The 24,571-nt window shown below is 40.8% G+C and overlaps 1 protein-coding gene across 1 annotated transcript in view; it reads left to right on the top strand.

Annotated features, from left to right (window-relative positions):
* The window catches only part of ints9 (integrator complex subunit 9), a 288,812-nt gene that overhangs the window by 124,548 nt on the left and 139,693 nt on the right, over nucleotides 1–24,571 (top strand). The window contains exon 6 of the mRNA XM_039738053.1: nucleotides 18,112–18,198. Within this exon, the coding sequence (XP_039593987.1) occupies nucleotides 18,112–18,198 (87 nt within the window). The remainder of the gene's footprint in view (nucleotides 1–18,111; nucleotides 18,199–24,571) is intronic.

Here is a 24,571-nt window from a genome sequence, read left to right on the forward strand (position 1 = left end):
TCTACTCACCAGTACATCATTGCTACTCAAGAATGGATTATTTCTTTATAGGTAAAAATTTCTTACCTACGGTTAAATCTTGCAAGTACGATGCTATTGTTATTTCTGACCATGCACCTCTGATCTTGGAGCTAAAGTCACTATGCCCTACACACTCACCTCGCAGATGGCATCTTAACCCACTTCTATTAGCAGATCAGAACTGTACAGAATTTATTTACAAACAAATCAGTTTTTTTCCTAGAGATAAATACATCCTCAGCGGTTTCTGCAGGAATACTCTAGGAAACTCTAAAGGCCTTCTTAAGACAGATTATTTCATATCTCTCCAAAGTATCAGAGTTAAAAAGCGAAATTACTAGAATAGATGAAGAACATGCCAGGCTTCCATGCGAGGCTCTGCATAGGAAAAGGAAGGCTCTGCATTCAGAACTCAAACTTTTGACAACTAAAGAAAATGAACAACTAATTTATAAATCCAGACAACATTACTATGAACACGGAGAGAAAGCTAATAAGCTTTTAGCTCAACAAATCCACAAGCAAGAAGTTTGCAATGCAATCCCAGTAATCACTAACATGAACAGAGACAAAATCATCGACCATAAAAATAGAATGCACACATTTAAAGACTACTCTAAATCCTTATATTCTACTGAGTTTAAAGAAGACAACACACAATCTAATGTATTATTGGATACATTACAGATACCACAAATAGATACTTTTAGTGCGGACGAACTGGATAAACCTCTGGCGCTATCGGAATTACTAGATGCTATAAAGTCACTTCAAGGTGGGAAAGCAGCAGGCCCTGATGGCTACCCTGCAGACATTCTCCGCTCAGCTAGCTCCCCTCCTATTAGCAACATTTACAGAAGCTAGAGACAATCAAATTCTTCCTCAAACTTTTCGCCAAGCATTAATCACCGTCTTTCCTAAACAAAATAAGGTCTTATTACAATGTGCATCATACAGACCAATTTCGCTTCTGAATAATGATGTTAAGATACTCTCAAAAATCATAGCTAGAAGGATGGAGAAAGTGCTGCTTTCGGTAATATCACAAGATCAAACTGAATTTATCAAGGGTTGACACTTCAAATCACCGATGACTGTTTAATGTAATATACTCACCAACAAAGTCAAACACCCCAGAAATAATATTATCATTGCATGCAGAAAAAGCATTTGACATGATTGAATGGAAATACCTTTTCACTACTTTCGCCGTCTGTATGGGAAAAATTAAGCAAGACTTGCATAGATGGGTCAATCCTTCATCTCACTCTAGCTGGAAGAATTAACGTTGTTAAGGTGAATATTCTTCCTAAGCTGCTTTTTTTATTTCAAAACATTCCAATATACATCAATAAGTAATTTTTTAAGCAATTAGATTTAACAATAACTTTATTTATTTGGAACTCAAAACATCCACGTATCCAAGGAGCGACCCTACAAAAACCTAAGGCAGAAGGTGGCATGGCTCTACCCATCTTTCAGTTTTATTACTGGTTAGCAAACATACAAGCTATAAAAACCTGGACACAAATAGATGAACATACACAGGTCTGATCCGCAATAGAAGTAAAATCCTGCAGTACTTCTTTATATTCCCTGCTTTGTGCCCCAATAAATACAAGTTATCGGCAATATGCTAATGACCCAATTATGCTTCACTCACTCAGAATATGGAACCAATGTAGAAAGCATTTTAAGTTGGAGATTTATCAGTTGCACCTCTGTAAGAGAGCCACCTCTTTCAACTCTCACATACATATGCAGTTTTTAATATCTGGAAATGATTTGGTTTTAAATTGCTTAGAGATCTTTATATAGACAACATCTTTGCATCCTATGAACAATTACATTCCAATTTTAACTTTATAGCTACACATTTCTTTCACTATCTTCAAATTAGGAACTTTGTTAAACAGAACTTGCCTGATTTTCCTCACCTTACACCCTCGTCCATGCTAGAAAAAATATTGTTCAATTTCAAGGAATTAGACACAATCTCTGCAATATATAAAATTATTTTACAGTCCCTCCCTTTCAAAGATCCAAGAGGAAAATGGGGAAAAAGATCTCTTAATCAATATATCAGAAAAGGAGTGGAAAGTAGCAATGCAGAGACTTCACACGAGCTCCATATGCGCAAAGCATACAATTATTCAACTCAAAATTATATATCGAGCTCATCTGTTTCACCTAAAACTGTCTAAAATGTTTCCAGGGCAAGATCCAACCTGCGAACGCTGCAATCAAGTCCCAGTCTCACTGGGTCACATGTTTTGAGCCTGCACCAATTTAACATCATTTTAGACCAAAATTTTTAAGTGCCTTTCAGACAGCCTTGGTGTCATAATCCCTCCTAACCCATTAACAGCTGTGTTTGGTGTTCTTCCAGATGGGTTTAAAGTGGAGAAGAACAAACAAACTGTGATTGCATTCACTACACTTCTGGCATGCAGACTTATTTTGCTAAACTGGAAGAATCCTAACTCTCCTCTTTTAAATCAGTGGGAAACCAATGTTTTATACTATTTATTTGAAATTCGAAAAAATCACATATTCAGTTAGAGGATCTGTACAGAATTTTTTCAGATCTGTCAGGATCTAATCAATAATATTTTAGAATAAGCTCTTAAAGCACAGATGAAGCAATTTTCTCCTCATTTCTTTTTCTTCTCCATTCATCTCTATTGGTCTATTAAACTCATAAATTTAGGTATGTTTACAAGCCTTAAGTTTTACCCCGTTGGCCATGCTCTCTCTCTCAGGGGTCGGGGTCGACTTGTTTTTCAATCTCAATCATATTTTTGTTAAAATTAATCGATTTGTATGCAATGATTACAATACAATTATTAAAAAAGAGTGGAGGAAGAGTGGTAGCAGGGGAAAGTGTAGTTAGACAGCATAGAATGGTGGTCTATAGGATGTCATTGGAGATCTAGATAAGGAGGATAGTGAGGGCAGAGCCAAGGATCAAATGATGGAAGTTGAAAAAGACTGCAAGGTTGAGCTTAGGGAGAAGGTAAGTCAGGCACTGGCTGGCAATGAAGAGTTACCAGACAGCTGGACAACTACAGCAGAAGTAGTAAGGGTGACCGCAAGAAGAGTGCTTGGCGTGACATCTGGACAGAGGAAGGAGGAAATGGAAACCTGTTGGTGGAATGGGGAAGTACAAGAGGATATACAGAGGAAGAAGATGGCAAAGAAGAATTGGGATAATCAGAGAGATGCAGAAAGTAGACAAGAGTACAAAGAGATGAGGTGGTGAAGGCTAAAGAAAAGCTGTATGATGAGTTGTTTAAGAGGTTGGTCCCTAAGGAGGGAGAAAAGGACCTGTACCGATTGGTTAAACAGAGGGATCAAGCTGGGAAATATGTGCGGCAGGTTAGGATGATAACACTAGAATTACCAGAGCCTACAAAAAAACTCGTAAATCCGGCCCACCTTAAATCGCTTCTTAAAATCGTTCACAGCTCTCCACCAGCGTCTTTTGTCATCTAAATGTGCTGATAAAAATCAGGCTGCAAGCAGCCGGCTATTCCATCCCCCCACCGACTTAACATAACATTCGACGTTTTGAAGAAATCATTTTATGACACGATTTACCTTTATTTATTTACTTACTTCCTAAAGTCACAAGTAGTGTGCAGAGGGCATGCTCAAAAATGTGTGTAATGCCACGAAAAGTGCCTGCTGACACTTTTAGTATGCAAGCAATGGTAATTGCATTCTTGCTCCGATGTAGAGGGGAGCTGAGTTTACCTCTGTTATAGCGCGTCTATGTGAAAAGATGCGGGGGTGTGGTGTGTTTGGGCTCGTGAACGCAGCTGAGATAATAAAACTGACTAAAAAAAAAGCTAACCTTTACAAGTATCATAAAGTAAACCGGCTAGGCTATTACAGACTGAAATCAAATGTATGTTTTTATTCTAAAATAGTAAGACTAAGAGCAGTTTACTTCTCAAAACAGAGTGGTGAAGGATCGAACTTGCGACCCATTGATTCCCAGGCGACAGCTGATTCTATTGCGCCACAGAGGCAGTCATAATAAATGGCTGTCAATGTCGCATGTTAAGGCGGCTTTTTGTTTCTGCAGTTATATTTTTGAATAAAAGGGCAATTGTTGTGTTAGATTTGTACCTATTGTGAAAGTATTTCTTGGATACTTCAGGCTTCATACATTATATAGTTTATGCCTACATTTTGTCATCTACTAGTAAAATATAAAAAATGTTTCTGTTTTAACAATGTGTTTACACAGATTACTGTAGAAACGGAACAGACATGAAATGTGTGTGTTCTAAACAGCGATCTATTATTTCCACTCAAAAACTCCACTTCACTCCCAGAAAATCAATCAAGGCATGAGCTGGGAGAAGTTTGTGCACGTTCTAAGTCGGTGGGCTGGATGGAATAGCCGACTGCTTGCAGCCTGATTTTTATCAGCACATTTAGATGACAAAAGATGCTGGTGGAGAGCTGTGAACGATTTTAAGAAGCGATTTAAGGTGGGCTGGATTTACGAGTTTTTTCGTAGGCTCTGGTAATTCTAGTGTTAAAGGATAAAGATGGATTAAAAGCAAGTAGGGTGTGTTGAGAAGAAGAAGAGAGTACTTCAAGAGGCTGATGAATGAAGAGAATGAGGAAGAGAGAGAGAGAAGGTTGTGTGATGTGGAGATAATGAATCAGGAAGTGCAATGGATTTGCAAGGAAGTAAGGATAGCTATGAAGAGGATGAAGAATGGACGGTTTCATGCCAGTATGGTTTCATGCTAAGAAAGAGCACAACAGATGCAATGTTTGCTCTGAGGGTGTTGATAGAGAAGTATAGAGAAGGCCAGAAAGAGCTGTCTTGTGTCTTTCTGGACCTGGAGAAAGCGTATGACAGGGTGCCTCGAGAGAAGTTGTGGTATTGTATGAGGAAGTCGGGAGTAGCAGAGAAGTATGTAAGAGTTGTTGTACAGGATATGTACGAGGGAAGTGTGACAGTGGTGAGGTCTGCGGTCGGAGTGACGGATGCATTCAATGTGGTGGTGGGATTACATCTGGGATCAGTTCTGAGCCCTTTCTTATTTGCAATGGTGATGAACAGGTTGACAAATGAGATTAGTCAGGAGTCCATACAAGAGGAAGAGACAAAGGCTTAAGTGAAGGTTTATTGATGTGTGGACAGAGGACATGCAGGTGATGGTTTTTTTGCAGAGGAAGATGTAGAGGAGAGGAAGATATGGAACAAGATGATCCATTGTGGCAACCCCTAATGGGAGCAGCTGAAAGAAAAAGATGATTATACACCAGTGTTTCCTGAACGTTGCTTCACGAAAGTCAGTGAATTCCTAGCATATGTTTTTTAGGCAATGTGAGCACTTCTTGGATGACATTTTAAACAAAGATTTACATCAATTTCCGTTTGGATGCTTAAAAATCTAAGGTGTGACTCCGTCCCTATTTTTTGATCTAAAGTAAGTAAATCTGGATAATGAAAACCTGTGCTTTCTGAAGAAATCATCCTTGATAAAAAAAAAAGAAAAAATTTGAATACCAGCACTTATGTATTTTATTTAAATTATGATACAAAGTAAATATGTTTATTATATTATCCACCTGTCTGTTTTGTGAAGACTTTCTTTGTGATCTGCCTTTCAACAAGTCAAAAAGGTAGAAAACTGTTGCATTACACTTAATAATAACCAATAATGACAAAATGAAAACATATCAGAAAATTCATGAATTTATTAAAAAGTCAAAACTTGATATCACTCATGTAACTATTTACACCCTTAATAATTTGTAGAAGTCCATTTGACAGCAATTACAGCTGCCATTGAATGTTCTTAGGTAAGTCTCCACAAGCTTTTAACACCTGGGTTTGGGAAATTTATTCCATTCTGCCTGTCAGGTCTCTTCACACCTGCTGTATTAGGTTTCAAGTGTGTACTTTGGCCTGGCTACTCAACAACAGAGATTTGAATTTTCATTTGTAATTGCACTCATTTTTTACTTCATTTATCGGGGTCAAGTGAGATTTAAAAAAAAATAAAAAAACACAATGTATAGTCAGTCCATTTGTAAAGGTAGGGTATGGAGGGATTAAACCATGCACGTGCTACTAGCTGAAACACCTTTTCCCCCTCTTCTCGTTTGTTCTCACAACACAGTGGCATTGTACCCTGGGGGAGTCCTCACATGAAACTTCAAGATGGCACAAGTATAGTGTAAAAGTACTCACAGGTATGTTAAGAAGTATTGTATGTACTGTTAAGTGGAAATTGAAAGAACATGGCTCAGTAAACTAACATGAGAAAAACCTGCAGTAGACAGTGACCAGGTATAGTAGTTGCCCACATGATTCTTGAACTATAAAACTGTACACTGTGACACCTCAAAGTTGTTCTAAAAGCAGTAATTACAAATCAAATGTAGTGTCAAGTCCTTCATTAAACGTGTCGTTCCAAGTCGTGTTAAAACTGAGATAGGAATCTGAGTCAAGCCTTTTAAGCAATGATGCCTAAAGATGAGCTGTTGTAGAAGCAATGTATTTCCCTTATTTGCACAGCTTTGACACACAATAGGAATAACCAACCATAGACAACTAAACAACATTAGAATGGGCTAAAACTCAGCTATCCAATGGTAATGAGGCTTTCTTCATATGTGGCTTGAAGTAGGGGAGATATTTGATAAAGCATATCCACTTGGTTGTGTTGCACTGCGTGTCTCCAGGTATATGTGTGCAAATTGCATATTTGAATAATGAAAGAGTAGACGACATGGAAACTTACTGTACCTCTTGCTAGTTATGGTTATTGCTGTTGATTTCTGAAGTAACTTCAGAGAACCTAGTTCCGATTTCTGTGACTGACTTACTTATAATATAACAGCCGCCACACTCTCATATTTCTGTGTTCCACCGAATGAATATCACACTTATTTCACTAACAGAAAAGTTTGCACTTTTAACCAAGGAGGAACCCAACTCCCCTCCTTCTTTTATTTTATTTTTTCTACCAATTAATAGTATCTTTTCTGTCTCTGTATGCTGGAATTCCCAATGTGGTTGTCATAAAACATTTATACTGTAGGTAAAATTAGGTCCTGAGGCTATAATGATTAAGACAGAAGGTTTGTTTTTGATAAGAAACCTCTGCCTTGTTATCTTGTGTGTTAATGTACTAAGAAAGGGCAGTGTCCACTTTACAAAATAAATCTCGTTATTGTGGAGTTTAAATTAAAGGAGGAAATGAGGGTGTGTTCCAATTACTGAGTGACACCATTCCTTCCTGGAAAGCCTATGTCAGGGTACAATATACTTTCCAAGAATTTTTCATGACTCCTCCTTGTGAATATCATTGATCTGATATTGAGGCAATACAGAGATGTTGAGTCTATTCAGTTTGTAAATCTGTGGACTGCATCTCTGCCATTTTAAAATGATAATGTACTTTTGGCCTCTTCAAACTGTTACATCCATCACACAGTAAAATACTTTATAGCTGAGTGTGATAGGATTAGTATCAAAATTATAACCTGCAAATTTTAGGTCTTGGTGCTCCCATGAAAAAATGTAGCATGCCGTAGATGCTGTGTTTTAAGTATCTCAGGGTCTTGTTCATGAATGAAGATGGAGGTAATTGTGAGACTGAGTAACAGATCAGTTCAGTGACACCCATTGTATTAGTGGTTGTTACATTTTTTAGTGAGAGCTGAGAACCAGAATAGCTTCTTACACCTGTCATCCATTGGTTATCAGTGAATATGAAATGTTACTAACAGACAGCGATAGCTAGACTTGTATATAAGTTTGTCATTTGCTTTACACAGTAGTATTGTATTGGGAATGCAGTATGAGCTTTAAACAATATACAGTCACTTCTACTTAAGTTCACAATAGTGAACATAAGCAAATAAAGCCTTAGTATTTGATGCAAGTTTGATTCCTTATTCATGCTTTTGTCCACTTTGGCAGCTATATTCTTAGTGCAGTTAATTTGTAGGTCTCAATACATTTTTAGTTACACGTCTGTATGTGGTCGTGCTTAGTTGTGAATTACATTAGCAGTGCATGATAAAGGCTTGTGAATGGTTTACGGAATGCCTTACGATGGGGCACCACTTGCAAGAGAAAAAAATGTATCTGAACAAAATTGGTGATTCTCCGAGGATGAGTCCTCCCCAGTGGTCGATTTGTCAGCAGTACTCTATTGATTTTTTTAGGGAGGGTTGCGGCGGTATTGGTTTGGGGCGGATGACAATGGTTCATCAAGGGGGTTGGAACCCCTGGATGCACTCTGTGGTGATTGCAGGTCACAAAGACACTAAAAAGGCTAAATTAGTTTGTGAGTAAAAAAAAAAAAAGTTCAAGAACCACTTAGTGTGATATAGGGTCACTTGATCTAGAATCTGTCCTGGCCAAGTTTAAGATAGGAACCAGCCCTGACTGAGAAGTAAGTTAATTGCAGTGCTCAATTACTTACCAGGACCTGAGTTAGTAACAGTTGCTAGTCAACATAATATACAGTTTTGTTTGATATATGGGGGGAGTGGAGGCTTTTGAGAAATCCCTTCTGAATAAGAGAAACATCATGCAAATTCCAAAAAACTGTGAATTTGAACACAATTCTCAAAGCTGTTTGAAAAACCTATACCACCCTGCTTTACCGTTTTCTATAAAAAATAACTATTTAAAGAGTTACTCTTGTTTTATTTTTTATCTTGTACTAATTAATACATCCATTTATTTCCTTCCCTGTTTTCCCACCCCATCCTGCTCCTTTTCTAAATTTTCACCAGTCACATTGGCATTTGTTAATGAATGACCTGCTTTGTAAGATGAGGCCAACTACTTGTGTGTTGGACCCTGTTCCCACCCCACTTCTTAAATCCTGCCTTCATGCCATAATCCCGACTGTTATGACAATAATCAATACATCCCTCGGCACTGGGTTTGTGCCAGCCACTTTTAAAATTGCTTCTGTAACCCCCATGTTAAAGTTTGGTCTTGATGGTGACAATCTTAACAATTTTCGGCCTATTTCCCACTTACCTTTTCTGTCAAAAGTTCTTGAGTGTGTTGTAGCCTCCCAGCTCACTAATTACTTAACCTCTAATAACTTGATGGAACCCTTTTAGTCTGGTTTGAAGGCGCAGCACAGCTGTGAAACTACTCTTCTTCGGGTAACCAATGATTTGCTTATGGCAGCAGACTCTGGACAAGCCAGCATAACCTCTTAACGCGCACACGTGCCGGTCCCGGGACATAACAGCGTTTTAAAAACGTTACAGTAATGTGTGCATGCCCATCTGCCATGCATCTCGACACCCTACCCATCAAATGAAACTTCAAAGTCTCGTCTTTCCGATGATATAAACCATTTTGACACACAACAACCACAGCACTGACACTAAAGCCTTTTTTACAGAGAAGTACATACTTTTAAGAGTTGACTGTCCCTACCTTTGAAGACCCCCTGCAAGTCAAACATCAATATTTCCGAGCAGTATTGATCCCATTGTGTCCGTAAGGCTCCAGCGAATATAATCCAGTAAAACGATTTAGGTCCAAAACACACAATATATTCTCAAAGGGACAAAAACTCCAGAAAACGTTTCATAACTTGAGACCACCTATGTAATTTTTTTTCATTTATATTGCTCATATTAGACGTAATTTGTTTCTGTCGGCGATAACCATGCTACCGCATGAAACACGGAAGTTTTAGCTTCCGAAAGACACCTAAGTTGGCCAATTACGACGGGTCTGGGGTTGACTGGCACCTCGTATAGCCAACCAGTGTCACAGAAAGCTTGGAGGATGACGTATAGCTCCAAACTGTGGTAGAATCTACCAGTTTGATTGGACACTGTGACTGACACTCAAAACTTACAGCCAATGAGCAGCCGAGCATTTTGATATGTAACTTGCCATACTAACTTGTAAACAAAACGATCGGAGCTCCGTGAAGGTGGCATTTGTGCCAGTCTGCAGAGTTGGTGCGTGGTTGTTTATTGTGATTTCGCCAAGTTTTTTCGCATTTTAAATATGAATAAAAGTAGAAGTTTAAACGTAAATAAACGCCGATTAAATAATAGATGCATGTATGCGCGTTGCGAAAGTATTCAACCGCCCAGGAGACGCCTAATGGCAGAGAGCGACGCCACGCCTTGTGCTTTCTGCTTGCTAGTGATTGCTGCCATCAAGTGGCACATGGAAAAACGCTGAGCTGTGTTGTAACAGTTTGTAAAAGAAATATATATATAGTTTGTGTGCATTTTATAAAAAAAGTAAAAATATAAATATATTTTTGGCCCATAACTTGTATTGACTATTTTACATAGAAATGTGTATTTTTTATTGTTTTTATTATGGAACATGAATTTCCATAACTAATAGAGTGACACTGTGTGTAGATATAGATTCCTTTAGGTGTAAGCTTTCAGTAGAGCCCTCATTGATATATGTGGGTTGAAGCATTCAAAAGTTATTACACTTTTTCCATATGTTCCAAAATGTGGATAATGGTCCCTCTAAAAAGCCCCTGGGCATGCCCACATAAAAACTGGTGTAAAAAATGTCATTTTTTACAGGTATTCTTTTCAAATTTGAAATTTGAGTAGTCAACAAGTTATTCTGTTGGTACATAGTGTGTTTCTGTCCCCACCTACCTACTGCAGCTTTATTTTCCTTTATTTTCATAAAAAAACTTAGGCGAGCACAAAAACTTTCGTTTTTATTTGTGAGTTCTAATGTGCATAACTTTTGATCAGTCACACCTACAGTGATTCTGACTACTAAGGGTGAAACTAGAGAATGTTACCTTTACAAAGAGACCAAACATGTGTTTATACTCCAGATAGTTCAATAACAGCAATGATTCTAATTTGGAGAGGTCGAATTACAAGCGATTTAGCAAAAATGACCCCGCTTGATAAGGGGTATTCTGTTAGACCTCAGTGCAGCATTTGACACTGTCAGACATGACATTCTACTGTCCAGAATGGAGAACATGTGGGGTATCTCTGGCACTGCCCTTCAGTGGTTCAAGTCCTATCTGACTGATAGGCAAGAGTTTGTTGATCTTGGCAACAGCATATCCAGCTCAGTGCCAGTCACAAAAGGAGTTCCTCAGGGCTCTGTCTTTGGCCCTCTTCTCTTCTGTATTTATATGCTTCCCCATGGCCATATCATTTGTAGCTATGCACTGGGTTATCATTTTTGTGCAGATGACACTCAACTCTATTTCAGTGTCAAAAATCCAACTTCATCAGAGTTTTCTTAGCTCACAAATTGCCTCAGTGAAAATAAAACCTGGATGGAGCAGAATTCTTTAAAATTAAATTGCAACAGAACTGAACTCCTGCAAATTGGCACTAAAGCGCAACCCCTTATCAAGCTTAAGAAAATGAGCTCCTTTCCAGTCACTCTTGACGGTAATCTCATCAGACCTTCTTCTGATGCAAGGAATCTTGGTGTCATTTTTGATTCCTCCCTTTATTTTCCGCCCACATAAACCACATTAAGAAAATTTTTTACTTTCACTTCCATAACATATCCTGTGTTCGCTCATTCCTCTCCTTTTCTAATCGTGAGAAACTTGTCCATGCTTTTATCACATCCTGCATCGATTGTAACTCGCTGCTGGCAGGTGCCCCTTCTAACCTTATATCACAGCTCCAGTTAATTCAAAACTCTTCTGCAAGAGTCTTTACTTGAACCAGCATCAGTTAGCACATCACACTCATCCTGTTTCGCTTTCACTGGCTCCCTGTGCCTTACAGGATTGAATATAAAATTCTATTAATATCCTACAAAGCTTTAAATGGCCTTGCACCAGACTACATCAGTGACCTTCTCAATCACTATGCTCCTGTTCGCCTACTAAGGTCCTCTGATTCTGATAATCTTGTTGTCCCACACACTAACCTGCCCTCTGTGGGGGACAGGGCCTTCAGCTCCATGGCTCCCAGACTTTGGAATGATATCCTGAAATTAATTAGATCAGCTGACTCCATTTTTTTAAAAAACAACTTAAAACTCATCTATTTAGGAAGGCTTTTCACTTCTTTAACATTATGCCCTTTCTTTCAATTTACCTCTCTGTTCAGTTGCTCAGGATAATTTGTGTGTCTGTTATATCACAAATTAGGTGATTTGTTAAGTTTTTTTCTTTTAGTATTAAATTTAGTATTTTACTCTGGTTTATTGTTCTTTATTCTATTTATTTATTTATTTTATTTATTGGGCGGTCTCTTGGTCTGGAATCCCTACACATTTTTTTTTTGTTTTTTCTGTCCACCCTGGCCATCAGACCTTACTTATTCTATGTTAATTAATGTTGACTTATTTTTATTTTTTATTGTGTCTTCTATTTTTCTATTCATTTTGTAAAGCACTTTGAGCTACATTTTTTTGTATGAAAATGTGCTATATAAATAAATGTTGTTATTCTATTTAATGCTTTGTTATCTGTTTCATTGTTCTATTCAGGAAAACATTTGTATCCAATGTTACATATACCCTGGTGTTTTTTCTAAGACTCTGTGAAGCGCCTTGAGCATGGGAAAGGCGCTATGTAAATAAAATGTATTATTATAAATTGCCTAGATGAGGTTTTACTAGGGTCAGACTGAGTGTTTATATTATGACTAGTCCCTCATCATAGTCCTCCTCCAGTTGATATGCACAGCCACTTACTCTGTTTAGTTTGGGTAACCAGGCCTGGATATATGATTATCTTTTTAATATAAAAGTGTCAAAAATAAAAGAAATGAGTTGGAGTTGTATGTAGTGGAGTATAATTATGATTTTATAGCAATAACAGAAGCCTGGCTAACCTGGCTCAGTAACAAAGAAGGGGATGAGTATAACATAAAAGGATACAGATTTTTAGGATGGATAGTCAGAACAGAAAAGGAGGGGGGATTGTTGTTTATGTTAAACAGAATTTAAATGCAAGTCCTCTTCAATTGGGCAATGAGCCTCATCTTAGTGAGCACATGGCTTCACTTTTTTAATTTGACAAGGATTAGGGAAAGAGGCCTTATTTTAATAGTTTGTTACATACACTTTCCAATGTGGACAATAATTTCAATGCACATCTTTTTAGTAATGGCACATCTACAGGAAGATATTAAAATCCTGGTAGATTTTAAGTACCCAAATTTTAACTAGTTTAACCTACAAATAGCGACTGTTTTTGTTTAGCACAGTATGTTAAAGTGCCAATGTGTGGTGAAGTCTTATCTGGGTTTTGTATTTTGTAATAATCAGGATAGAATTGAGGGTGAAGAGGATTTCAGATACACAGCATGAGATGTTTAACATCCATAGTGCCTGGGAACTATGCAAGGCAGGAGTGTCCTCTTCCCTGAGCCAAGCTTACACCTGACAGCATACCTAAAATAAGGAATTGCACTATGTTTCAAGGAGGCTGGACAGCCACATCACTGGGGTTGTCAAGTGGGCTTCTACTTTCATCAATGTTTCACTGACTAGGCCCATGACGTCTCCAGTAGCCTCAGCAGTGGTAGCTGGCGTCCCTGAACCACCCCCATCTGCATTTGTCCAGCCTTCTTATTTGGGAGACCTTTTAATCCATAGCCACTGGCTGCTCCGTTCTGCTACCCTAGATGTTTTCTTAATGGCATAGCGTTTCCTTAATGGCATCCCTCATCAGCCTTACAGTAGATGTTGCAACAAAGTCCCTGCAGCCAGCCTCCACTGGGTAGATTTTTACAATCCATCTTTGCTGTCCTGCCTCCACTGCAAGCTCGGAATATCTTAGTTTTTTTTTCTTTCAAAAGCTTCCTGCACTGCATCTTCCCAGGGAACTGTGAGCTCAACAAAGTATACCTTGCTCTGTGTGCCTGACCACAAGACCAGGTCAGGCCTCAGGTTGGTGACTGCTATTTCTGGTGAGACTGTGAGTCATTGGCCCACGTCCACCAACATTTGCCAGTCCAGCGCTGTCTCCATCTCACCCAATCTGGTCTTCAGGGAAAACTTGTGTTGCCTTTGGTTCCCTTCCTGAACAAACAACAAAGGCACATTTAAGTTGGTCACTCTGGGTGGCAGGCCATTGATGACAGTTCTGTTGCTTTCCAGAATAGCTGCAAGACATTTAAGCACTTGGTCGTGTCTCCAGGTATATCGTCCTTGAGAGAGGCTTACTTTGCATCCTTTGAGGATGTGCCGCAGTGTACCTGGTGTTGAGCAGAGGGGGCATGATGGATCTTCGCCTAGCCATTGGTTGAGGTTTTGAGGAGTAGGGAGGACATCATAGGTCACTCGAATGAGGAAACTTATCCTACCTGCTTTCCATCATCCACATGTCCTTCCAGCTGATCTTTCACTTTTCCAAATTCTCCTATCTCGTCCACTGGCCCTGTTTGGCTTGTGCCACAGCCTTGGACCACCTTCTCTCCTCTTCATGCCGACAGACTTCAGCCACGACCATTTTCCTCCGGTCTGCTGGGGTTTCCTTACTCCAGTAGGGTCGCTCTTTGCCAAACCCCAACCCACTTCTTCCATTTTGGACTTGGCCAACAATGTCGCTGTGGTAGAGTGCAGATTTTGCCTGCTGGACTGCATTCTTAGCTTTCCATTTCCGTCCAGTTTTGGTGTAGCAGTTCTAATCACTGTATCTTTTCACTCTAAAAGCATCATTTCAGGTCTCACTTTAGCACATTTAAATTCTTCAGTGAGGCTGGAAAGGGGCAACTGAAGTAGCCCCTGACCATACAGGGCTACATTGCTCAGGCATTGAGGGAGGCCTTACCACTTCCTCACATAAGAGCTTACCATCCTTTCCATCTTCTTAACTCTTGTGAGGGTGATGTCATACATGGTTAATGGCCACAGCATGCGAGGTAGTAACCCAAACTGTAAGCACCAAATGTTTTGCTTACCAGGCAGCACTGAATCTCTCTGATGCTCTTCAGGTCTTTACTAAGTTCCTCCTGAAGCTCGTAAGCTTAATCGGTATCCTTAAGCGTTGAGTTATACCACCTCCCCAAACTTTTGATTGGTATCTTACCCTCTACATTAAGTAGACTGATGAGACAGAATTGGCTAACCACCTTAGATTCTTTTTCTTTTGGAATCAGGATTCCTCTTGCCCTGCGCCATACTTTGGGTATGATTTCCTTTTCCCAGGTCACTGTCCTGAGCCTCCACAGAAATTTAGGAACATCTTTAGCAGGAATATAGTAGATAAGGTGAAAGATGACCCAAAGAGATGCTTTCAGTATTTTAATAGAACAGTGAAAGAGGAGGTGAAGTGCATCAGGAATAGCAAAGGGGAATTAAAAAAAAAAAAAAAAAAAAAGACAGCGGAATAGTACATGCTGTGAACTCACGTTGTTCTGAGGTCTTCATTTGTGAGGAAGTAGATTCCCTCCCAGCAGTAAAAGGAACTACTACGGGTAGGTACTGAGTGATTTGGAAATTGTAGAGGGAGAAATGCTGCTTAGATTAAATAGACTAAAATCACCAGGACAACATAACATTTACTCTTGAGTTCTTAAGGAGGTTAGCAAGTAAATATATAAGCTCTTGTTGCATATTTTTAGGAAGTTAATGCACACTGGGGGAAATTCCGTAGGACTAGAAATTGGCAGTTATTATCCCATTATATTAAAGTCTGCCTGGCCAGATCTAAGTAACTATTGGCCAGTAAGCTTAACATACTCGTACATCAAAATCAAATTAATGCAAGGAATTGTTAAGGATAAGATTGAACAACGCATGGCAAGTAAAGGAGTTTTACTGAATAGTCAACATGGGTTTAGAAGAGGGAGGTTGTGTATTACCAACACAATGGAAGTCAATTAGGAAGCAATAAAATGATATGATCAAAGTGAAGCCTGTGGTAATATTTATCTTGACTTTGAGAAAGCATTTGATAAAGTAACACATGAAAGGTTGGGTATCAAACTAAAGGAAGTGGATGAAAAATTGGCTCAGACACAGGAAGCAGTGGGTTATGGTGCAAGAACCCTAACAGAATTGGCTGACATTAAAAGTCTTGTTCTACAGGGGTCTGACCAAGTCGAAAAAGATTGTGCGGCCTAATCTGGAGTACTGCATACGGCTTTGGTCTCCAGGCTATGAAAATTACAGAGCAGTGCTAAAAATGGTCCAGAGGAGAGTGACCATGCTGATTCCAGAGGTACTTGCGCACATACTTTACATAAATCTGGAAGATTCCACCAGGTATCAGTGCGAGACATCACGGTGAGAACAGGTTCAGCTTCACTGTGTTATGTATTTCCTGAAACATCCATTAAATTCAGAGGACACCTTGCCACAATATCTCACAAAAGGATGGTTAATGATTATATCCATCAATCCAGGTAGGTGCCGATTCCAGCAAGCATCGGGTGCAAGAAAGAAACAAAATCTTTGGAAGGGGCATCAGCTCATCACAAGCCTGCACATACACTAGCGTCATTTTAGCATCACCAAATCACCAAAACTTCATGACTTTGGAAAGAAACCGGAGCACACTGTAGAAACCCACCTGAAAATATGCAAACTCCAGGCAGGGAACACAATGGACACAACTCCGTGTGAGGCAGCGGCACTACTGTGCTGTCACAACATGTGTAATTATTATCAGTATTCATTATTTAAATTAAAGACTTATCTGTAAAATATAATATACATAATTTAATGCATTTCATCATGAAAATGATACCAAGTATAAATCTAAGGATTCTAAATGTGCAGAGAGCTGAAATATCATAAATGTAATGTGTTCCGTGTGTGGCGGTTGCTGCTGTCGGTTCAGGAGGAAGCACATAGCAATTAAAAACTGGGTCCATTTTAAGATGACGTTTACAACAGTTTACGTTAATGATAAAGTAAACTATGAGGTTAAAGTGGACATTTAGAGATTAAAGCCGAAATTTCCACTTTAATCACAAAATGCACCTTTTCACCATGTCTTTAATTTTTTTTCTCTGTGGCTCAAATACACTGCTGCACATTCTGATGCTGTTGTGAAGGTGCAGAAAAAAAAATGCTACAGAAGATGGTATGTGAGAATTTTAATATATTATGTCATTAGGGAATGTGCGATGCTTGAATATAAAAGCACCACAAATGCATTTGCATGTCAGCATTTTGCTTCACAACATCAATGCACGCACTTCGATCCCAGAGGATCCACATAGCGGCTTTCTGTCACATGTAGATAGTAAACACAGACTCTGACATCACATCATTCCAACATTTATTACATTGCACCCCTCGTCTCCCCCCAACCCCATCCCCGAATTTTTGCTGGTAGTGCATCACGTCAATTTCTAAGGACGTGCTCAGAGGTCGCTTCAAATGAATGATGGGAAGCGTGAAATATACGTAACCGAGCCCTAAGAGGTGACATTGTCCATCCATCCATTTTCCAACCCACTGAATCCGAACACAGGGTCACGGGGGGTCTGCTGGAGCCAACCAACCAATCCCGGGCAGGGTGCCAACTCACCGCAGGACACACACAAACACACCCACACACCAAGCACACACTAGGGCCAATTTAGAATCGCCAATCCACCTAGCCTGCATGTCTTTGGACTGTGGGAGGAAACCGGAGTGCCCACGCAGACACGGGGAGAACATGCGAACTCCACGCAGGGAGGACCCAGGAAGCGAACCCGGGTCTCCTAACTGCGAGGCAGCAGCGCTACCACTGCGTCACCATGCCGCCCGGTGACATTATTAAGTGTTTAAAATTATGAAGGAAATTACTACAGTGGATCAAGACTGTTATTTTAAAATGACTTCTTCAAGGAAACAGGGTCACAGTTGGAAACTTTCTAAGGGTAAATTTTTCACAAACATATTTAGAAGTTTTTCTTTAGGCAGAGAACCATAGACACATGCTGCCAAGTAGTGTGGTAAGACTTGCCACACAGTAAGACTTTAGGGACTTTCAAAACTAGAATTGTTTTTTTAGATGAATTAAGTGGATAGGACTGGCAAGCTTTATTGGGTTGAAAGGCATGTTCTCATCTACTGTAGATAGTTCTAATGTTGTTATAATATGTATATTATGTTTCTGAGATTTCAAGTTCATCTTTATTGTTTAATTTCTTTAGACTCTTAATGGAAGAGCTTGTGCATTTTATTGAAAGAGTTCCAAAGGATCAGTCTGCTGTCTACTGGAAGAGCAAAGAAATGTGGAGGTGAGGGGGTAAAAATAAGTTTCAAATTTACTTCAGGACCAAAACTTGGTGTGCAATATAAATATAGCGTACATAATGTAATCATTTTGGTGTGTTTTTATGTAATTTACAAATCCTAAACTATTTCTGTATTAACTGGGGAAAAAAAACACTTTGATTTTCCTGCTCCAAAACATAAATAAATTGAAGTTTTCAGAAACACTTTTTTTACATTGTTACATTAAAGATAACTTATTTCTGGAGAAACTCCAATTTATTTTGGAAAAAATCCACATAATCTTGACCAGAAGTATACCGTTTGGATTTATGTTATACATTTTAAGCAGCTTACCTTCTGGTAATCTTTCAGTAAGGGTAAAATTAATCACAATTTATTTTTTATAAAAAAGCTATTAACTGTGTCAAGTTATTATTGTGGGCGGCGCAGTGGTAGCACTGCTGCCTCGCAGTTAGGAGACCCGGGTTCACTTCCCAGGTCCTCCCTGTGTGGAGTTTGCATGTTCTCCCCGTGTCTGCGTGGGTTTCCTCCGGGCGCTCCGGTTTCCTCCCACAGTCCAAAGACATGCAGGTTAGGTGCATTGGCGATTCTAAATTGGCCCTAGTGTGTGCTTGGTGTGTGGGTGTGTTTGTGTGTGTCCTGCGGTGGGTTGGCACCCTGCCCGGGATTGGTTCCTGGCTTGTGCCCTGTGTTGGCTGGGATTGGCTCCAGCAGACCCCTGTGACCCTGTGTTCGGGTTCAGCGGGTTGGAAAATGGATGGATGGATGAAGTTATTATTGTGATATTTACTCTGCTTATTTTTTGAGTAAAACTTTGGCAGTGATCAATATTGCAAGGGACTTTACAAAGTCCTCCGTTATATTGGGGTAGTCTGAGGTGACCACATACCAGGACAGTTTGACTCATGCACATCTTTCTTTTTCCCCTGATTCCCCGAATTATTTCTGCAATACATCATCATACCCATGCTGACACTCTCCCTCTCTTGAACATTATGCTGTCCTTCTCAAGAAGGATGAACTTACATGACTTTTTTTTTCCTCCAAAGTAACTACCCCACTTTAAAGTACACATCACTTACATGGCTGCCTAGAAATGAAATGTCAAATGTTATGGCTATCATTTTTCGATATGCTTCCAAAATGGAGGTACTTCAGGTCAAACCATGACCCAGTAGCTGCTGTGTTGGTTAAGTTCTGTATGTAGAATTTTTCCATAAGTTTGTCTTATGTGGTATTGCAGTATATTTAAATATATTAAGGTTCCTTTTACTTGTCATTATTGCATGATGCAATCAAAGCAGTTTGATTTTGTTTATCTATGTAATCCTCATCCATTTATTTTCCATTCAAGCCTCTCAAAGCATCATCAGTACATTTGGTGTTCTTTGTGTGTGTATTTATTATAGGTCTCAATATTTTTTATACTAGAGTTGTTTAAGACATACCATATATTTCCAATTATAATTCATGTTTAACACTAATGTGCAGTTTACTGTTTAGCAATAAGAGAGGCTGTCAGCAGTTTTAATAGTCCTCTGCTAGGTTAATACTTATTGTTCTCCGTTTCAGTTTTACCTATACCCTATTGCTACATTTTACACAATAATGAAACGTCTTGGTTGGGAGCATGCGCTGATGATGTGTTGCCGCACCCAACACATGAACCACCATCTGGATTGGGACCAGAGTGCAGCGGCTGACACTTCATCACTACGTTTGGAACAGTGTGAGGTTTTTTGGTAGTGGCCAGAGCTTCTAGCAGTGGTCTAGAGGGAGTGTGTTTAAACTGTCTGTCAAATTATTCACAGGCTATAAAGATGAAAGAACAGTTGCATTGACCTTTGCAATAATGTAGTATTTGATCTCATTTCCATTCTAGTTGTCGTGGCATAGATCACAGCAGCACAACTTTTCTCAGGAAGGCACATGGAGTGTCAGGAAGGCAGCAGAATTGGACTTTTCTTGCGTGATGCATACACAGACCCAAATCAAGTGAAATGAGCGTCCATGGATGGGCAAACCATAATTTTATAACAATTGTTATCTCCCAACACATTTTTCTCTGTCATCTGACTCCGTAACATTCTGTTCCCTGCTATTCTGCCTCTAACTGGTTCCACCAGTATTTCCCAGTTCACTGGGCATAGCATCTTTCCCATACATCACATATGCTTGGCAGGGCCTAGTCCCGCCTAGTACTGGTCCAGGTGTTGCCACCAGTATTTACAACCTCAAGTTCATATATCTTTATGTGGAGTAGTGGAATTCACTCTCCCCATCCTTCAGTGCACACTTGACCTTCAGTCTATAATATATTGGTGGTTTCCAGCTGTGGCGGATGGCTGGGACCCTTGCCCAGCTGAGACGCCCATTTGAAACTGGGACCTGGGGACCAGCCATGGGATGCACACTACGTCCCCCAGAACACGTGGTGGCAGGCCCCCTGAGTTGCATCAGGGCCACAGGCATGGGACTTAAGGGCTCAGACCTGTTGGGCTCTGTGGCCACCACCGGGAGTAGCTGCATGGCTTATTGAGTCCGTGTGGGCTGGAATGCAGCCACACCCAGAAGTGCAGCCTAATTAGAGAGGGCTATAAAAGGAGCCTGCGGCCACTACTCGGGGCACCAGAGTCAGGAGGAGGACAAAAAGGATGAAGCTGCCTGCGAGGAGTGGAGGAAGAAAAGAGTCATGTTTGCTTTTATGTGCTTTTGGGACTGTGTTGTGTCTGTGGGTACGAGGAAGGCATAGCCCACAGATGAAGAAAATAAATCTTTTTGTTTATTTTTACTTGTCTGTGTCGGGTCAACACCTATATAATGTCTTTGCCACACAGCTTATTCAGATACATAAAAAATAACAGGTCTAAGCCTTTCCAGTTTAATTTTTACAGTGCTCGTGCTTAATAAAATCTAATACTTATTTCTTTTATTTGTTCATGATTCATTTTGAATACATTTTAATCAACAGTAAGATAAATATATCCCTCTGTACAGGACGTTAATCTGCATCCATCCCTGCATGCAGGCCCTCCAACCTGCAGGGAAAAACCTCGGGGTTGGTGGCAGAATTGGCACTCCAGCCACCATAAAAAAACCTCACACTGTTCCACTACATCTGAACTAGTGGGGTGCTGAGGTGTCGCCCGTTGCATGGGTGCACCCGGGTGCTAATCTGGATCCTGAGTTGGTTTGTTGTGTAGTGGGTGCGGCAAGGCACTGTATCAGTTCGTGCTCCTAACCTCTCTCTGTAGAGCCTAGTGATGGATGAGCCTTTACCCACACTACTCATGCACCTTATATTCCCTATAAAATTCTGCTTGTGCATTTCCCAACATTGACACAGCTTTATTTTATAGCTGTAGTCAGTCTTGTGGTGGTTTAAAGTTAAGGCTGTGCAATATGGCAATAAGTACAGTGTGTTTTAGTTCGTACATGCATTCATTTGTTTTGAGAAGGACCCAAGAAAGGGTAATATCCTCATGGCGAGCACACTAGGCCGCGGTGCTTTTTATTATGGGCCTTGAAAGAATTGAGCATAGTACCTGTGCAGAATGTAATGGTGTCAGCCATTGTTGGAGAAAGAGATTGGCATTTTGTCAAATTGGCTGAGAGTTTCGCTCCCAAATATAAGAGACACTTCCTGCCTATAGGGGTCATCTTTGGACTCAGTCAGGTGGTGAGTGTGGTTGGTATAGCAATTTCTTTCAGTATACCAAACAGCAGCATGTGCCTTAGTTGTATGCATTTTAAGTAAATATAGATATCTTCTAGTTGTATCATTTTTTGGTGAAGGTATCTTAATAGCTTTGGATTTGTTTTTGGGGTTTTTTTTTTCCTTCTTGTAAATATTTTAGTGCATTCATGGGACTTAATTTGTGTAGTTTCTTCACATTTAGTAGTTTCAGCACATTTTCTTTATTTGGAAAGACTATGGTTTTTGTGTATATAAATTTTTTTATTTTTGAGTATTTTTCACATTTGTGACTGGTAATTCACTGTAAATGATGTTAACTATGTGACAGGGGGCACTATCGCTCCCTTGAACCCTTGTCCAAGACGCCAAACACCAGATAAAAGTCCAAATAGTTGACTTTTTATTAACACAAAGTGCACAAAGCACCCTCCTCTCCACAATACTCATTAAATAATCACAATTCTCCAATACAATAAACAATTCCTCCACTCCCAGACCCGTTGCCACCCTTCCACCCAGCTCAGCTCAACATCTGGGCTTTCCCACAATCCTTTTATAGTCCCTGACCCGGAAGTGTTTCCCATCCCTTCAGTGCATTATTCCTTATCACTTCCGGGTCAGATAAAAAGTTCTTTTCTTCACCCCGGAAGGCCGCCACTTCCGCTGTCACTTTGCCTATGACGCATTTCCAGGTTATAGGGCACATGTGACTCTCTGAGCCTCCCTGCAGCGTCCTCTGTTGGTCCCTAGGGTATCCAGCAGGTTTGAAGGGGAAAACTCTAGTCCATGCTTCCCTGCTGGTTTCCGGGGAACCTCCATGCTGCAGGGAGCGCTCCATCTGGCAGCCTGGAGGTATTAGCCGGGATGACAAGCCGGCCATAGACCACAGTACTCTCCCCCCGGCGAAATAACCATGGTTTGGAGCATCCGGCCCCCCGAGGGACATCTTCCTCCAGGAGGATCCACTGGTCGAGCCTTGACGATGTCTTTGTCACTCCCGTGAAAACCTAGAAGGAACAGTATAAAAATCAGGTCTTTACACCCCTGTCCTCCTAGGACAGCTTCGCCATCCATGGCCCGGCCTGCGGCATTTGTAGCACAGCTGCTGTCCCTCCGGTTGCATCCCTCTGCGAGACTGAAAGCACCTCGGCACTTCTAGCTCCACCCTTTTCTCCACTACGGAGGATTCACCGGCTGCCCTTGTGCTTTTATGGCCCTTTTCCACTTTGTCAGGAGACCCCCGTTTTATTTTAGGAACCTTCTGTTTAATCTGGGGCTTGTCCACAGTTTGGGTCTCTCTATAAGTAAAAGAAAGCCCCTTTTCTGTCGGCACCCCTTTAGATTTATTTATAACACGGGCTGGGGTCTTCAGGACCGAATCGCTCTGAGAGACAGCACCATCCAGCTGTTCCGGCTCGATCGGCCCTTCCCCCAACCGGTCTGTCATCGTTTCACAGTCCCTTGTAGGGCTTGCAGTGATTTGGCACCCACTAATTATTAGACGCAGGCCCTGATCACACTGCGTCCCCCTGTTATGTACGATACAGGTCTCGCTTACCTGTATCGCCCCATTAATTAATACGGGAGACTCCTGGCCTAATCGCTGCAGATACTCCTCTATCTTCCAGATGGGCGCCTCAGCTGTCTCTCCCAAATCCCCTACAATCTTTTTTATCGCCGTCAACATCTGCAAAACACTATGTACGGGCTCGATTATTTTTTCAAGAGCCTGTACGTCAAAAGAATGAATTAATTAGTCTGGAGGCAGGTTCACTTCCTCGTTCTCTTTACCTACCAGCTGGGAGCCAATGAACATGTCCGCTTTCAGCATGTGTTCTGATGGGCTTCGCGGAGGCTTCTGGGATTTTGAGTTCTCTCTGGAGGACCGGGCCGCCATCTTTGGCTGACTGTGATCCGCCTGTGTCAGTTTGTCGGCGGACCAATCAGCCACTTCCCGGCCCTCCTTACCTTTTTGCGGGATGAGCTGTGCTTCGCTTGCCTCCCCATTCCCCTTCGGAACGTCCAAGTCCGTCTCTTCGCAGATGAAGGCGCAGACAGCGGGACGCAGACCTCCTCCTTCCCAGAAAACACTAGGGTCGATCACGTGTCCCTCGCTGGCCGCCGACATGCAAAAGTCCCCTTTAGTGCTCGTCGGCTCGAACTGGAGCGTGCCACTGACTTCAGGAATGTAATTTTATTCCCACAGAGCCTCCAGGTGATCTTCTCCGATGTACATGCACGGGACAAAGTGTGTTATTATAAACAGATTTGTAATTAAATCCCTGGCACGTACCTCAGAGTGATCGTCTGTCTCCGGAGGTTTCTCCCGACTTGTGTAGCCGCTCCATAACTCCTCCCGAAGTGGCTCTTCTGCTGGCGTTGTTGCTCTGCTTGCCCTTCTTCTTCCACATATCGGACTTGGTGAATGTAGGTTCCGGCGCTGTTGCTGTGTATCTGAACGTCACCTTCTTTGGGTTCTCTGCCCACAGAAAATTTGTAAACCGGTCCTCTGCCAAAACGACGGCCGCAGAATCCTGCCGTCTATGCCACTGTCACAGGAGACACTATCACTCCCTTGAACCCTTGTGCAAGATGCCAGACACCAGATAAAAGTCCAAATGGTTGACTTTTTATTAACACAACATGCACAAAGCACCCTTCTATCCACAATTCTCATT

The sequence above is a fragment of the Polypterus senegalus genome, chromosome 16 (genome assembly GCF_016835505.1).
Source record: "Polypterus senegalus isolate Bchr_013 chromosome 16, ASM1683550v1, whole genome shotgun sequence".
Taxonomy (NCBI): domain Eukaryota; kingdom Metazoa; phylum Chordata; class Cladistia; order Polypteriformes; family Polypteridae; genus Polypterus; species Polypterus senegalus.